The 18,182-nt window shown below is 45.4% G+C and overlaps 1 protein-coding gene across 6 annotated transcripts in view; it reads right to left on the bottom strand.

Annotated features, from left to right (window-relative positions):
- Nucleotides 1–868: 868 nt before the first annotated feature.
- LOC106738670 (uncharacterized) overlaps nt 869–18,182 on the bottom strand; it is an 87,383-nt gene continuing 70,069 nt past the window's right edge. For 3 of the 6 annotated variants that reach the window (XM_059713834.1, XM_059713835.1, XM_059713837.1), the window contains exon 8: nt 869–16,543. In XM_059713834.1, coding sequence (XP_059569817.1) covers nt 2,411–3,409 — 999 coding nt within the window. In that variant the 5' untranslated portion in view covers nt 3,410–16,543 and the 3' untranslated portion in view covers nt 869–2,410. The remainder of the gene's footprint in view (nt 16,544–18,182) is intronic. The other 3 variants (XM_059713836.1, XM_059713839.1, XM_059713838.1) reach the window with 2 other exon arrangements.

The raw sequence follows: 18,182 nt of genomic DNA, 5'->3' as shown, positions 1-18,182 counted from the left end.
GTCCATGCTGCATTTAATTTTTCTTATTCACATACAACCTACCTGCTCTCAATGCTACAACAAAAGACCCACAGGGAAAGTCACACTGTTCTCTTTCAGATATAATATATATGCCTACACATTTGTCACAGTTAAATATAGTATTACTGAGCATCATGACCAATGTTTTCAAAGGTAATTACCTGTGTCTCAAGTTTGGGGTGCCTACTTTGAGACACACTAAAGGACCCTGATGGTCAGAGTATGAGGGCAATGGTTAGTTATAAAAAATGGAGGTAATAGATTTTCAAAACCATTGGACCTGATTCATTACTGTGCTGTACCTGTTTTACCCTGATGCAACTCCACTGGCATAAGTGAGCATATCTACAGATGCATTTATGCTGGATTAAATTTACTGCACAGTAAGGTACTGAGGTGCTGAGGGAATTGGAGACAGTCATAGCGGGGCCCCTAGCATGGCTATATGAGCACTCATGGGGCACTGGCCAGGTACCAGAGGATTAGAAAAGGTCCCCATTTACAAGAAGGGGAGAAAGGAGGACCCCAACAATTATAAGCCACTCAGTCTTACCTCGGTCCTTGGGAAGACCTTCATGAAAATTATCAAGGAGCACATCTGCAAGGGCCCAGCAGGGGAGGTAATGTTCAGGGGCAACCAACGCAGGTGCATTGAGGGAGATCCTGCCTGACTAACCTGGTTTCTTTTTATGTTCAGGTCACAAAGTCCTTGGATGAGGGTGTTGTGCGGGCTGGGTGCGAACCCGCAGCCCTTGTCGCACTGCACGCGGGCTGTGGCCGGCAGCCCGGGCACTCCGGGTCGGAGAGGGCGGGCGCCGAGCTAGAATTAGGCACAAACGCTTAACGGTTGATTTTAAGATTGTTTACTTACACCGAGACGGTCGCGGTGCAGGCTGAAAACTTGCTTGAGTTGCGGTTACAAACAAAAGAACACGAACAATCACGTGGAGTTTGCTAGGCTCCACGTAAACAGAACTCCGGATGTCCAGGACAAGCGCGCCTCAAAACTCGTAGATACGTCTTATAAAAGGTTACCACACGAAGACGGGAAGAGGTGGGCGGTGGATCAGGCCGCCAAACTCCTCTGAGTCTCACACAGGGTTTCTGTTACCCTGCCGTGTACCCAGAGTCCCCACGAGATGGATGTGGAGTCCTCTTCGGCTTGGGCGGAAACCGCTCAAGCCTCTTATACGGCTAGCAGGCCAATCGCTAGCCGCCACGTGGGAATAATTTAGAACTAGCCAATAGCGGGGAACAAATTTGCATTCGAAGAGTGGGAACTCTTTGCACCGTGCATTTCTGTGCTGCAAAGAAAACGCACCCTGAAAAGACAGCTGCAAAGTGGCAGGAACTCTCTCCTTTGCACACGGGTTCTCTGTGCAGCAAAACTCCTCCGTAAAATGAAGCTGTAATCCCACGGGGATAATTCTAGTGCCGAAGCACACACAAAATCAGACCTTTGGGTCATGACATCCCCCCTTGCTGAAGGCACAATAGAATTATACTATATGTCCATCATCCGGGTTATTAGTAGCTCTGTTAACTGTTTGTGAAACTAAACGAACAAATACAAAATTAGTTAACACTAAAATTTCATCCTCAAGGGATCAAATCAAATAATAGCCGGCACACACACATATACACATAATTACATTCGTAACAAAAAACTGGACGATCATGGCTTCAGTGGGCGTCATGGTGGAATCGCGCGTCAGGCCCTCGCTCCTTTCGGTGATGTTGCCCCTCTCGGGGCCTCTCTCCACCATGCACTTCGAATCCTGGATCTATAAAAGAACTTTCTTAAAATGGTTATTTTACTATTATTTACAAAATTACATGGGACCGCACAATAATGCAGTCAATTAAACTTACTACCACTATTAAATACAGATATTTAAACACGGCTCTATACTGGACAGCTCTTTCTCTCTTTTCACACTCAACAACTCGACGAAATCGTCGAGGAGTCGTCGTCACCTTCTTCTAGGTAATGAAAACCTAACTCATAGGCTAGTTGCCATTGTCCCGCATCCCCCAAAATCCGAAGCTGTCGCTTATTAAGTCCAGAATGCTGCAGGAGGAATCCAAACATGTATCGCTCCTCTTGCGTTCTCTGGCGTAATACTGGACGTTCAGATTCGCGGCGTCTTGTGTTCTGAGCCTCAGTTGGGCGTTGACACTCCCGATCACTGGGCAGTTTTGGCTCCATTAGGACACGCAATCTCGGCAACTGATGAAGGAGACTACTCACAGGGTGGTCGACCATTGGGTTAAGCACAATTTGCAAAACCACTATGTTCCTCTGCCCGTAGACCTTAAGACAACTGTCTATGCTGTCGATGGTCACCGGAACAGTTCCAGGGTCTCGCAGGTGACGATGAGGCCATGGTCACATTCGCTGGAGCGGTGTCAGTCCCAGCGTACATACTCTTGGGTTCCAGGCGCAATACGAAACTCCGATGATAGCCAGTACAAGCTGTTCTGCACCGGTGTGCTCTGGTCGTCCATCATGCCATGCATGGGCCTTTTGTTTGATTACTCCTGCCACAAGCGCTGGAATTGGAATAGGCCAGTGGATGCTAAACGCCACCATGTCGATGTTAGTGACATGTCCCCTACTCCATGAAGCTTGTCTCACCAAGAAGCTTGCCTCTTCCTGGTCCAGGAGGTCGGACCCAAGCTCCACGACCAGACGTCCCAACCACACAGCCAGAGTTTCCTCGGGTTGGATCCTGGACTCTCTACACAAATTTTGCAGTTCGGCTCTGGAGCGAGCGTAATAGGTAGTAGCATGAACTGCACTCTGCGGATTGATGACTTGGCTGCTTGATGCTGCAGGCTGATCAGTTTCTTCACGAGTCGTTGTTGTTGTTTCTGTTGGAGCTGTAGTTATTGTTACAGTGGGGGTTGTCGCTGTTTCAGGCGGGAGGGGCGGATGCACTCCTCCGCTTGACTGCCCCTCCCGTCGGCAGAGGGGTGTGGTCGGCAGAATCGACACTACATCGCTGGGTGGAGTCACTGGCTGAACCCTCGCGGGTTCCTCCGAAGCTCCATCCCTCTTTTCCGGCTTCTCCACGCGGTCTTCTTTCTGCTCGGCGCCATCTTGTCGTGGCATTTTAAGATCCCCTCTCTCAGCCGTTTCTCTGACCGCCCGAAAGGCCATACGCAGCTGGGTCTTCAAACTTAAAGTTTTATTCATTAGATCCGTCATAGTTTGAAAAGTTGCATTCAATTCTCCCCCCTTGTCGCACTGTAGGACCACTCTCTCATCTACGGCGCGCTCCTCCGTCTCCGGGTTTTTGCGGAGCTTGGACGGAAGATCGCGACCCCTCAGTCTAGGTATTACCATGCAAGGGGAGAGCCAGCCGATCGGCATCGGCTCCCCCATCTCCCGGGCACATCATGAGTAACGGACACACTCCCGGGTGAGGGTCGGGTCCACTGCGCTCACCAGGTCAACTTCGGCGAGGGAAACAGTATCGAGGGGCCTGTACAGGACCCGCTCGTCGCTCATGATACACCCGAACGCCGCAGGGTGAAGATACACCTCTCTCCCTTCTAGGGCTCCGTCTTCAGAAGCTCCCTCTTCTCCCTTTAGCGAAAGGCGTCCACTGACACATCTCTTACCCGTTCTGCCCGCCTGGTGGTACGCGATGTGCGCCTCCGGTTTCGCAACACTTGCTACGTTGCGTCTCCCACTTTTCCAAGGGCAGTTTTCAACTAATTCTAACTCTAGCGAGCCCTCTCCTGATCCCATCCTCGTTGCCATGTGTGGGCTGGGTGCGAACCCGCGGCCCTTGTCACGCTGCACGCGGGCTGTGGCCGGCAGCCCGGGCATGCCGGGTCAGAGAGGGCGGTCGCCGAGCTAGAATTAGGCACAAATGCTTAATGGTTGATTTTAAGATTGTTTACTTACACCGAGATGGTCACGGTGCAGGCTGAAAACTTGCTTGAGTTGCGGTTACAAACAAAAGAACACGAACAATCACGTGGAGTTTGCTAGGCTCCACGTAAACAGAACTCCGGATGTCCAGGACAAGCGCGCCTCAAAACTCGTAGATACGTCTTATAAAAGGTTACCACATGAAGACGGGAAGAGGTGGGCGGTGGATCAGGCCGCCAAACTCCTCTGAGTCTCACACAGGGTTTCTGTTACCCTGCCGTGTACCCAGAGTCCCCACGAGATGGATGTGGAGTCCTCTTCGGCTTGGGCGGAAACTGCTCAAGCCTCTTATACGACTAGCAGGCCAATCGCTAGCCACCACGTGGGAATAATTTAGAACTAGCCAATAGCGGGGAACAAATTTGCATTCTAAGAGCGGGAACTCTTTGCACCGTGCATTTCTGTGCTGCAAAGAAAATGCACCCTGCAAAGACAGCTGCAAAGTGGCGGGAACTCTCTCCCCTGCACACGGGTTCTCTGTGCAGCAAAACTCCTCCGTGCAATGAAGCTGTAATCCCACGGGGATAATTCTAGTGCCGAAGTACACACAAAATCAGACCTTTGGGTCATGACAGGTGTCAGGGTGGATATCATCTTCCTGGATTTTAAGAAGGCCTTTGACATGGTTTCCCACCACATTCTCTTAAAAAAAACTAGGTGCCTGTAGCATTGATGACTACACAGTCAGATGGGTGGCAAATTGACTGGACGGTTGCACCCAGAGAGTGATGGCGGATGGGTCATTTTTGACCTGGAGGGATGTGGGCAGTGGAGTCCCCCAGGGCTTAGTCCTGGGGCCTGTACTGTTTAACATCTTTATCAGCAATGTGGATGTGGGTGTGGAATGCACACTGTCCAAATTCGCTTATGACACCAAGTTGTGGGGCGAGGTGGGCACACTGGAGAGGAGGGACAGAATCCAGCTAGATCTAGACAAATTACAAGGGTGGGTGGATGAGAATAGGATGGAATTCAATGCAGACAAGTGCAAGGTGCTGCATTGAGGGAGAAGGAACCTGCAACACACCTGGGGAACACCCTTCTTGTCAACACAGTGGCAGAAAGGCATCTTGGAGTCATTGTTGACTCCAGGATGAACATGAGCTGCCAATGTAAGGAAGCGGTCAGTTGGGCTAGCCACACCTTGTCGTGCATCTACAGATGCATCACAAGCAGGTCCAGAGAGGTGACCCTTCCCCTCTATGCCACAGTTGGAGTACTGCGTCCAGTTCTGGGCGCCGCACTTCAAGAGGGATGTGGGTCCAGAGAAGGGCCACTTGCATGGCAGCACAGCAGGCCCTACAAAGAGAGGCTAAGGGGCCTGAACCTATTCAGCCTCTACAAGAGAAGGCTGAGAGGGGATCTGTTGGCCATTTACAAACTCATTGGGGGGACCAGCGGGAATTGAGAGAGGCTCTGTTCCCCTGGGTACCACCCAGAGTTACTAGGAATAATGGCCACAAATTGTTAGACAGAAGGTTCAGGCTGGACATCAGGAGACATTATTTTACAGTTAGGGCTGCCAGGCTCTGGAATGGGCTCCCAAGTGAGGTGGACTCTCTCCTACCTTGGGGGTTTTCAAGAGGAGGCTGGACAGATATTTGGCTGGGATGATATGACTCTGGCTCCTATTCCTGCCCAGGGCAGGGGGTCAGACCTGATGATCTGTTTAGGTCCCTTCCAACCCTAAGCACTATGATACTATGATACTATGCACAGTAAGTGGGAATAGGCCAGCATCTGCACAACTAAATTTAGTCCCAGGTCACAGCAGCCTGCCATGTACCCCTGTGGCCCTTGGGTGGGGGGAGATACAGCCTCCGGCCACATGGCTGCCAGCCTTTGGGATTAACTTTACTTCCAAGTTGAAGCCAGGAGAGGCATCCAGCCAGGAGCCCTACAGCTGGCTCAGGCCAGGCCCCTAGTGGCTGGGCAGACCCAGCAGAGAGGCCCCCTGGGTTACTGCATGCATGCATTACTGCACAGTAAGTAACTGGGCATAAATTTGATACCTACATCATGTAGGTATCAAATTTATGCTCAAATTGGCATAAATTGCCATATTTACTGCTCAGTATGGACATCCATGTGTAGACACATACCCATACTGCACAGTAATTTCAGTTTCTGCACAGTAAATGCACACGGGTGGACACACACTGGAGTAAAATGGGAACAACACAGAAGAGAATCAAATCTGTAGCCTGCTACTTACATGTAAGTGATAGTATTTACACACTTGCTTTCTTAGATTTTACCATAAATATACTCAAGTAGCTCTTCAGGTTATTCCTTCCTATATATCCCTAAGTACCCCCCGTGTTCTCTGCATCTATTTTTAATACCACGTATTCCATGACAGTGAGTCAACAGATGATACTAAACAAATAAATGAATAAATAATAGCAATAACAACAATAACCTTAGTGATACCAGTCTAGATTTACAAGGAACTATTATTTCAAATACTGTTTGATGTTTACTACTATGGAACTATGGATTTATGCACATTATATAATGCAATAAAAAATAATGTCAGGGAAAAAAAACAGAGAAGGGATGATACATTTTTTTGTAACCAAGTAAAATGTCCCAAGATTTATCAATGGTGAAATGAATAAGGTGTTAGATAATAGGAAAAATAGAAATGGTACAATCTCTCACTTGTGCCACATCTATATCCCTGTAGTTCCCTTGCTGTTTGGGGGTATATAAACTAAATTAAAAAAGCTGTAATAGGGTTGTTTGAAATAGACATTAAGGAAGACACACAAAGCTAAATGTTTTTAATCTTAAACACATACAGAAAATGCATGCAATTCTGTTGCATGATTTACAAAAGGAATAACTGGCAAAATAAAGGTTACAAACAGATTAGTGCTACGTTAAGTCATTGATTTTCTAGAGAAGTAGAGTACAAGATTACCGTGCATGCTTACTTCATTTAGAATGCTTTCTTTCCTCAGAGTCACAGCCACCTAGTATTTTAAATTCCTTGCACTGCATCAGGGTTATGGTACTATGTTACAAAGTTATTCAGAAACCTGATTGGCCATGTTCCTGCAATACATTTTCCTAACCCCAAGATAAAGATCCATGCATCTCTTTACCCTTTAAACAAAAAAGCTATTGTAATAGCATGTAGTGTGATGCATGGCATGAATACCAAAACATGTACATGCACTGCTAAACTGTTTAAGTATGGAAGAAGTAGTGTCTAATAGCATCAGGAAATTGAAATTTAAAAATTTTTCTCACTCACTTATTTGATGAGAACTGGGCTGCTGACAGGTGAAGCAGAAAGTCATTTTTCAAGTTAAATGCCAAGTGGTTATATAGCATAATATTCAGTCAAAATTAACCACCTCACTGCTGCATTGACATACAGCATATTTAATGGCAACTGTTTCCGCAAAGAAAACTATAGACCTTGGGGAGTCCTAGGAAAATGGAAATAAAGTCTTACTAATATTTCAGCTATTCATTTTTAAAAAATGGCAGAACTCCCAACACATAGCAGGTAGATAGGTACCAAAAATAAGTTTTTTGCTTATTTAAAAATCTTTTGATTACTGACATTTACACTAAGCCATGTTCGCAAATATCTGCACTTAGATGAAAGTTAACTTGCAAGTGAGTGAACTAGAAAAGTTGCCCAGCATCTTACTGGCAACATGCTATATACAACCTCAAGGCCTTGATCCTCTGAAGAACTTGTCATGGACTGTCCTGCACAGCGTTGTGTCATCTTCCCCAGGACTGCATCTTACATCTGCAAGCCTAGATGACTCAGGGTATAATCCTTACTCCCCCAAATCAATGGGAATTTTTCCATTAGCTCAATGTTGTCTGAATTCCACCCTTTAGTGTCTATAACAAGAAAATATTTAAAGAGGTCCTCCAGCTACTATTTTCCTAATTTTGTGTTTAATTAATGTTTAACCCTTTATTTGAAATTAAAGATCACTGAAAGTTACAGTCAATCCTAGCACAAGCATTGCTTCTAGTTCATATCTGCAACTGATATCAGTCTGCCACATTTCAAAATATCTTAGCTCTTCAAATGCAGAACATGGACACTTCTTCTTTCATATGGTTGACTTGGAGCAACAATTATAAGTCCAGTTTGAGGTTAGTTTACCAGTCTAATGCTCTTGAGAAAAGGGAATGTATCTCTGCAATGTCACCATCAAATTTGTGTAGAGGGCAAAGTGTTATATGATCTATAGTTTGTCAGGGTTGCCAAAATAATATTCTGCAGAACTCCTAGTACATCATCTGTGCATTAAGTGACCACAGAGGCCATGCCCAGTTCAGATCCGATTTTGAACCTTCCATGTTTTTCATGAAAGGCCAAAACCAGGAGGCTTTATTGGGGAGTCAGAAATTATATATATATTTATTTTGAATGGTGGTTTCATTCCACGCTTTCCTCCAAGCTACTGTACTGTTGTGTCCTACAAGGACTTGTGCATGTGTCCACAAAGATTTCTGGGAGACCAAGTGGTGAGCTGGGAGGTTCCTTAAAGCTCTACGGATGCTAAGGCTTGGGTTGTCATTCATACAGACAACCTCCCTGTATGTAGCTTCATCATGACAAATGTATGGAGGAGCAATATTGGCCAGTACTGATAACCAGTGAATTGGTGTAGATTTCAGGGTTCCAGTTATAGCATGCATTTGGTATGAGTGCTAGAAGCCAAGACAGGTGCACAGTACTTGGCCATTGAGAAAACCAATACTAGAGCAGAGGTGCAGATCCCAGCTCATTCCAGCATGTTTTTGCACTGTGTTCACCCAACTCTTAATTTTCACAGCTATTTTTTGAAGATGATTATGAAAGGTTAAGGTGCAGTCCAGTGTCACACCTAGGTAGGACAGAGTTGGATCATGTTATAATTTTTGTCCACAAAAGGTGACATTGTGATGATGAACATATGCTTTGGGGTAATTGAGATGAACACAGAGCTGATGGACTTAGCTGGATTTGGTCGCAGCCTCCACTTGCAGAAATATCCTGCTGTTATTGGCAGGTCTAATGTCAGCATGTCTTCAATCTCTTTGAACGTCCTTGCCTAGGTGGTTAGTGCCAGGTCATTGGCATATGCTAATTTCCTCAAAAAGGTAGTAGGCATATTGCTTATATAAATATTGAAGGGGCAAGAACCCTTCCCTGTAGGAGGCCATTATTTAGGATCCTTAATCTGCTCACTTTGTCTTGGAGGTAGACCCTAGGGCTGTGCAAAATTTCACCGGTTGTTTTGTTTTGATGCTGTTTCAATTCATTTTGAGCTCAAAACAGTGAAATCAAAATGAAATGAAGGGCTTCAAAACAGCCTCAAAATGAAATGAGGGCAGATGAAATGTTTTGAAAGTTTTGAAATGTTTTGGGTTTTGAAGCTGAAGCTGGGCTTGCCTGAAAGGAAACAGAAAGTAAGGAGGGGGAGGAGGAAAAGCGGGGAAAGACTGCTCTCATATTGACTGTGTAGCTGGCCAGTGACTGTGATCCTTCCCTGAGGTCCCTTCCAATCCCAGTGCTCTGGGGGAGGGATAGAACAACAGCGTAAAAGGCAACATTGTTTGAACTGGCCCGCTTTCTGCCTTGGGGTCAGTTACTCAGCTATCTTCCAGAAGTTCAGGAACAAAGGCTACTACTAGCATTGATTTCCTACTTGCTAGCCTAGCAAGTGGGATTCCGCAATACCTTTTGCTTTCTTTCTAGACCCTTTTATTTTATTATATTAATTGATTTTTTTTCAGTTTCATAATCATATTACATATTATACTATAGAATTTATATAGAAAGACACACATATGCATATATAATATAGCATATTTTAATATAGAATTTATATAGGAAAACACATATATACATTTATATATTTTTATAAAAACAAGAAACTATGAAATACATCATGAAGTGTTCTGGAAAGGCAGCTGGCAAGCCTTTAGGGAGGGGCAGAAGAGGGGGTAAAGGGAGACATATAAGTTCCCCCCTGCCCAGAAAACTCAGATGTAGCCTCTTTGCTACAGCAAACAGGCATGAGGCTTCCACTAGTACAGGCAGCAAGAAGAGGGGAGAAGTGCCAGTGCCACTTCCTGTGCCTGAGTCTGCATCCTGTCTAAGAGCATCAGCCATAACCCCCACCCTCAACCAACATGAAAACAAGCAAAAGCACCAGCACCAGCACCTGCACCAGCACCAGTATAACAGTCTCCTCCACCCCCATTTCACTTCTCATGCTGAGCCTTCCAATGCCAGAAGAAGAGCTGGAGGTGGATCTGGATCTGAGTGTCCTAGCAAGGGAAATTCTGGGGAAGAAGGGGGAATTGGCTGAGTTTGTGCTCCACACCCCTCAAGTTTCCCTAGAGCCAGGTCACTTTCCCCAGAAGGCACTTCAGAGGAGGCTGAGGTAGAGGTTACAGAGGCAAGTGGCTCAGCTGAATCCACTCCTCCTGTTTCTGTGCCTCTTCCTGCTGAGGAGGTGGATATTGCAGCATCCACATATGCACATGCATCCCAGAAGTGAGTGGGTAGTGTGGTCTGGGATCATTTTGAGCTTTCAGATGATCCCACATATGCTATCTGCCTGTACTGCCAAGCCAAAACCAGCCAGGGCAAGGAAACAAAACACATGAGCACCATGGGGATGCTGATGCATCTCCGCAGGCACCACGCCCTTGCCTTTGCTCCTCCTTAGCCTGGCACCAGCAGGAGCATGCCCAAAGGGAAGTCCACTTTTCACTTCAAAGCCTTCATCCCTCAAAGCAGAGGTAGGCCACCCTGGAACAGTGAGGGACAGGCAGACAGAAAGTGGGGTGTATTGAGAGGGCGAGTGAGATCACTCAGAGCTTTGGGGAGATGCTTGCTGTGGATGGCCAGCCCTTCTCCTTAGTTAAGTGGCCAGGGTTTAGGTGGCTCATGGCGCTCATAGCCCCATCCTACCAAATGCCTGCATGTACCACCTTCAGCAGGACGGTGGTACCCTCCCTGTATGAGGCATGCAGGGAGTACTTGAAGAAGGAGCTGTGCAAGGTAGGTCCACAGGTGGCCCTACACTTCACCTCACAGGGCAAGTTTACCCATGGTCACCAAGGCCCATATGGTCAAGGCCATGGCCAAGGACAATGGGGCCAATATAGATTCATAGATTCATAGGTTCATTCAATATGGTCAAGGCAGTCCATGATGCCAACATTGTTGGCATCCGCTGTGTGGCACACAAGTTCCATCTCATAGTTATGGATGCCTTGGAGAAGGACAGGGCTGCCAGTGACCAGCACCACCAGCAAGCTCATTTCAAAATGCAAGAACATGGCAGGCTACTCCCACGAGAGCATCAAAGGAGGCAAGATGCTGCAGGACAAACAAGCAGAGCTGAACATCCTGCAGCACAAAATCATGCAGGATGTAGAGACTCAGTGGAACTCCACATATCTGATGCTTAAGAGGCTAGTGGACAAACAGAAGACCATCCATGACATGGACTTGCTCAGGGAGATTGGGATCAGTGGCTCCCTTACAGAGCTGATTGGGATACCATCTCCTAGATCTTGGTGGCCCTCAAGCCCTTCCTCAAGGCCATTGAGACCCTCAGAACTGGCAATGCCCTCCTTAGCCAGGTGATCCCTGTAGTGAGGGAACTTCAGATCCAAATGGAGAGCTTCCAAGGGATCAATGCTCCTGGCTGGGGCAAGCTGCTGTCACCAGATGTTCAAGCACTGGTGAGGTGGTTGAAGAAGGGCATCAGGAAATGGCTTGATACCTTGTGATCCAGTACAGTCCACGTGCTGGCTGCCATGTGTGACCCAAGGGTGAAGGGCAGCAGCCAAAGCCTGAATTGGTCAACAGAGGTGCTAGTGAAGAGAGTCAGGGAGGCAAAACGGCAGAGGTGGGGGGATGTAGAAGAGGGGGATCCACTGTCCCATGCTTGCACACCACCCACCAGCCAGTCTCCTCCTTCACCACAGGCGCTGACATAGTGGGTCAAGGGAATGGCTTCCATGGTGGGGCCCAGACCCCATCATCAGGCAGGCAGTGCTCAGGCCTTGGTGGCTGCCTATCTCACTGAGGGCATGGAGCTGTTACTATGTAACCTCTTGATCTACTGGGCAAGCCACAGCCAGATATGGCCAGATATGGCCATGGTTGCCCAGGAACACCTGTCCTATCCACTGATCAGTGTTCCAAGCAAGAGGGTACTCAGAATTGCTGGGGATGTAGTAACACCCCACTGCACCTTCTTGGATCCTGGTTTGGTGGAACAGCTGGTGTTCCTCAAGGTGAACCTCCCACTGCTCAGGTTCCCCAAGCTCTAGATGCAGACAGAATGAATGCCATCCTCTTCACTCCATCCTCACCTATTTTCTTGTTTCTTTTCTTTAAAACCATTTAATGCCCCACTCTCAGAGCTGGAGGGGGCACACACTGCATCACCAGCCAGCAGCGGAAGACCATGTCCTTGCTGAGCTTCCATGCCAGGATGAACTTGAAGGTATGGTTTGGGGCTATGGGGAAGGAGGAGGCCCCTGGTCCTGGGTATAACCACTAAAACTGCACTCTGCCAGGGTCAGGAAGCTTGGTGGGACTGCTGCTGGTGCTGCAGCAGCCCCAGAAAATGCCAGGACCAAGGATTCCCCTGGTGAAAGGTGGGTAGGAAGCACTGTAACCACCATAACACAAGCACACAGTCCTGGCTGGGGAAAACCCAGACTTGTCATGTCTTTGACAGGCTGAAGCTTGCTTGAAGGTTGTAGTAGAGTTGTGAGGCTCCAGGTGAGCTCAGCTTAGCTGCCTGGGGTGCCAGCTTTTGGGTTGAAAAACCCTTTGTCAGGCTGAGGAAGCACCTGCAGTTGGTGTGTGTGCTGTTCCTTGCTAAGATATATTTCTGTAACTGTTCAGTTGGTCTGCTAAAAGATACCAGATTAAATTGACCCAAATAACCTTGTCTGCCAGTGCCATGTCATTAGACCAACACCCCTAGCACCTGACCGGAAGGACGCAGGGACCTGGGCACATCTAAGCCCCAGGGCTGGGGCTGGCAGGGAAAGTTCTCTGGCAGCTGCTGGAGAAGAAGCTCCTGCAGGAGAGGAAAGAAAGGCTCTGTCAGTTTGGCTGCCTGAGATGCTGCTGATGCTACTGTGGCTGGTCACTAAGTTATTATTTTACCTGTTGTTATTTAAAGTGGTGGACTGAGCTGAGGCTGCAGAAGAGAAAGAGGCCTCATTGGGAAACACTACTGTGTTGTGTAGAGGCCCCAGTGCCAGTGAGGGTGCACCTTAACATGCACACACAGTCACACAGTGAGGGCTTGCCTTAAAGCACACACTGGAGAAGAAGCTCCTGCAGGAAAGGCAAGAAAGGCTCTTTCACAGTTTGGCTGCCTGAGATGCTGCTGGTTCTACTGTGCTAGCAGTCACTAAGTTATTATTCTACCTGTTGTCATTTAAAGTGGTCAACTGGTCTGAGGCTGTTGGCCAGGAGAAGGCCTCATTGGGGCATACTGCCATGTTATGTACAGGCCTCAGCGCCAGTCAGGGCACACCTTAACACACATACAAAGTCACACATATCATGAGTTTTGCTTGTCAGCAGCTTGAGGTGCAGTTTCCCAGAAACCCCTGCACCTATCTCCTTGAAAGCTGGCAGGGTTTGTGCCTCATCAGGGGCTACCATCCCTGCTGTTTTCATCCAAATCTGCCAAAAAATGACAAAGTTATTGGAATGTTAATGCTTCCCCGTTATAGCCTATGGGTGAAATGTCGAAACAGCATCGAAACAGTGAAACAGTTTCAAGGAAACAAAATGGAACAGTGCTTTCAAAATGAAATGAAACTCAAAATGAAACACTGCCATGTCAAAACGGAAGTCAAAACGAAACGATGCTGTTTTGCACAGCCCTAGTAGACACGTATCTGCCGATGCTGGACACTGACATGACATGAGCTACAAAGAGCTACTCCAGCCACTGTCGCAGAAAAGAAAAACAACAGGCCAAATAACTGGAGAAATACATTAGAATGCATATAAAGTAAATCAAGAAACAAAGCCAAGTTTACTCTTTCAAATGAAACCCAATAAACAAATTTTAAAATGCAAGTAAAACCCTGACAGGAAAACAAGGAGGGAGAGGGGGGAAATAGCAAGGAATAGCAAATACAATAAAGGTTTTTCACTTTTTCCTCCACTTTTCTTCATAAGTATTCACACGCCTCAAAATGTTGAAGGAAAACAAACAGCAGAACCACCACCCCAAAACTGGAATTTCTTTGGTAGGACCTCCTGCTTGTAAAGCAAGTTTCTGGTACAAGTTTTAGGACGTTCCTTGTTGGTCTAACTTAGAGGGTGGTCAAAGGCATTTTAAAATCTTCCCATAACTAGCTACAAGGGAGAAAATCATTCAGGCTGGCATTTTCAAGATTGCCTCATTTATTTGGGCCCCACCTATCAAAGGCAACTTAAACAGTCTTAGGCAAGCCTTTCCTCCAAGCACGACTGTCCCGGGGGGGCGGGGAGGGGGGCATGAATCTCTTGGGGGGCCCTGTGGAGCTGAGTGGAGCAGCCGCAGTGACTCCATGCTGCCACCAGCTTCACGTCTAGCTGCTCAGAACCACTGCCCCCCTCCCCACATGCACCACCTCTGGCTCTGCTTTGTAACCCCTGCCACTGAATCTGCTTCCTCCAGCCACTTGGCACCCCTGCCAATGAATCTGCTGCCAGCTTCCTCACATCAGGGGGCGGGGACCCACACAGACTCATTTGCCCCGGGCCCCGCACCCTGCTCGGGTTGCCTCCGCCTCCAAGTATGTACTATATACAATTTTCAAGCACTTTGGAATCATTTTGTATTCCAAACTGCCTATCAAGAAGAACCTTCGAACAATGAAGGGACTTGCTGAATGAACACATGGACATAAATGAATATCAACAAAACTACCACCAACAACAATAGTATTACAATAACAACAGCAATAGTGATGCATTTTATAAATATAATAATTATTAAATATAAATATAATAAAAGGATTAATTTTAAACAGTAAAACAAAGACCTTGAGGTGATACACAAGGTAAAGAAAGAAGGAGGTAGTAGAGACATAGGATGCATCTACGTAGACTTCTTGCAGCAGTAGATTATTGTTGGGGGATCTTTCAGGATGAGACATAATGAGCTAGAAAGACACGCACTTTAACACAGAAAATGATGGAGTAGCAAATATTAATTTTACTAGTGCTTGTGTTTTTTCTACTGCAACTGCATAGTTGAAAAAGTTGAATTTTTAATACACATTTTAAATGAATCCATGGGCATCATTCTTAACTATTGGGGTGTCCTTGTGCCATGCCATATACCACCTGTATAATCTGCAGATTCTGCTCCTGCTCTATGACTATTATTCCTGCTCCACATGCCTTTCCCCTCAAATTCTACTGTTCTCTTGCGCACAAGTACTCTACTTTGTCTAAAGCTGGTCCATAATCTTTCTGAATGCAGTTTAAGAAGCCCTTGTCAAGGTGCCCTATCCACCAATGTTATGCCGCCAAACAATGACCTGCATTAATAAAACAAGCCCCCCAAAACACATCTAGAAATAAGCATGAGGTATTCCATCACTTCTAAAACTATATAGATATTTTGTCTTCCTACTTTGATCTGCTTTGCGTACTACCTCTTATACACCTACAGGTATCATGATAAATTTAAATTTCAAGTTCTGTCAGGTTGCAACTGTGTGGTCCATAGCCTGCAGTGATTGTATGTGGGTAGATTCCTGTATCTATGCAGATCTCACTGTAGACTGGGCCCTACAGTCTAAATCGAAGCTTTATACTCTACTCTGCCGATAGGGCTGATAAAAATCACAGCTTTACTCTTTTCTTCCTTTGCTGCAGAGGTATGAGTAAGATATTTCATTCCTTTTGGGGGTGCTGTTTCCCAGGTCCCTGTCCCTTGGAACAGACATCTTCAAGCACACAACACCTGCTTTTCCCAGGGAAGCCATTATTCAGGCCAACAATAACAACAAAAACAAGAGGAACCTATTGAGTATAAGCAAACCTAGGAATACCATGGGCCTGACCCAAAGAGAGTCCATTACAGCAACAGCAGAGAAAAAAATCCTAAGGCTAAAAGAATTCTGGCAGTCTCTTCTCAACAGTAAAGTCAGGCTTCATAAATGAGCATGTTGTGAAGAGAGATTATTCAAGACAAAAGCATAGATAGCATTTTGTATATATCAAAACTCTTTCTTTGCCTTGACAGGATCGAGCAAAGAATTCCTTAGAAAGTCACAGAGCTATTCAGCAAATGAACAGCTGCCAAGACAATTTGAAAATTCTGGATTATGGTCCATCTTGTAACTCATGTTAGCTCAGTAAGTATTATTCTCTTGGGATAGCTCATGCAAAGAAACAGATGCCAGTAGATGACCCAACTTTTCCTAGTCTTTCACTAGTGTTTATGTAAAAGAAACACAGGTAAATCTTTCTAAATAGAAATTACTCAACTCTCACCATAGTGATGTTTCCTTGTTTCATATCCTCTCTTGTGTAATATATTTGAGGTTTTGTTGTTTGAACTGCAGAGGAAAAAAGACTGTAGTTAATGTGCATGTGAACCATCTACAGGATTTATTATATATGAGAAGAGTAAAAACCATAGATTTGTATAATTTTTACTAGAAAAGATGTATTGAGGTGGTAGCAGCAGTAAGATGAAGGGAAATCACGAAATTCTTCATAGTATTATATGAAAATTGTCAAACTGTTGGGAGACCCTAATCATCCAAAAGCCAGCTGAAAATAAAATGTATATATACTAAAATTTTTCAGTGTCTTTGGACAGTAGCTTAGCTTTTGTTGTAAGTTGTAATGTTCCACAAAATACTGCTTATTTTATCTTGTCAAAGAATGTGGTAATAAAAGAACTGTAAATGTATCTTATTTATCAGTATGTCTGTGCACACTGGTTATCATTGGAGACATGGGTTATTTTTTTGCTTGAAAGAACTGAAATATCTACTGGTTAGCTTTGATGAAAATACTAGGAACACAAAGCACCACATAAGTAGACCTCCTTGTTGATGAATATAACACTTCTTATGATGCTTCTCCACAATTATATCTTATGGAAGATGATTATAATATCAGTTTCATATAAGAAGATAATATGTTTGAAATATACAGCTTCCAGTAAACACCAAGAAAAAATTGGTTTTTAATCATAAAATGAAAACTCTTTAAATCGTCTACAATGGAAATGGTAAAGAACACAATTTGTAAAGATATAACTATATAGAGACCTGTTCTTTCCAACAATTTACATAACTCTATTTCAAATGAGAGAATATAATTTTCAGAATGTTTGCATCTTGTGTTTGGGAATATCAATCAAGGGGGTCCATTTGAACATTATGCCATGAATGGATATATTCCAACTGGATGAAGAAGATGTTGTGGCTGTAAGACAGATTTGATTCAAAGTCACTGAAAATAATGTTTGTATTGTGTTATCATTTGACATACAAATGAGTTAGCATGAATCAGACAGTTGTCTTTCAGGTCATTCAATGCTACCATTATATTCCACTATTGCTTAATGTGCATCATGGAATCTCTCACCTGCAGCAAAGCATAAGGAGATCATAAGGTGGATCAGAGTTGGGCTGGGAGGTTGTCCCCCAGGCAGAACTATCAGTGGGGCCCACACAAACTGAAGGATTCCCATTCCCTGTCTCTCTACAATTGCTAAATGCCTTTAATAGTTGTAGCTCCAGATTCTGGCAAGTTTACCAGCGCCTTCTTTGGCTGTGGCAGTTCAGCAGAACCCAAACCTAAACCTAAACACAGAATGCCTTTTGGAGACAGAGTTTTGATTGGGTGATTTATCTTTGTGGAAATCTCCACTGGGCTGGGAGACAAAGGATTTGTACCCAGTTCATCTGACACTTTACTGTCCTCTGCAAGCCACTGAGTTGCAATGGTTTTTGGTGCACTTTACCCCCTGGGCACATTGACACAGAAGATTTTCCCCTAGTGACTGACTAGGCCCCCAACCCACAAGATTAATGACCCCTTTTACACACTTCCACTAACTTAAACAGAACTGTCTGTGTGTTCAAGGGTGCCCAGGATTATACAGTTATCATGGCTGTTCCACCTAACTTTGTAGGAGAAATTTCACTGCATTCTGTCCTAAATGTTAATGTTCAAGACGTT

The sequence above is a fragment of the Alligator mississippiensis genome, chromosome 10, assembly GCF_030867095.1.
Source record: "Alligator mississippiensis isolate rAllMis1 chromosome 10, rAllMis1, whole genome shotgun sequence".
NCBI classification, from domain to species: domain Eukaryota; kingdom Metazoa; phylum Chordata; order Crocodylia; family Alligatoridae; genus Alligator; species Alligator mississippiensis.
The sequence above is the reverse complement of the archived record's forward strand: the minus strand, read 5'-3'. Positions and strand labels throughout refer to the sequence as shown.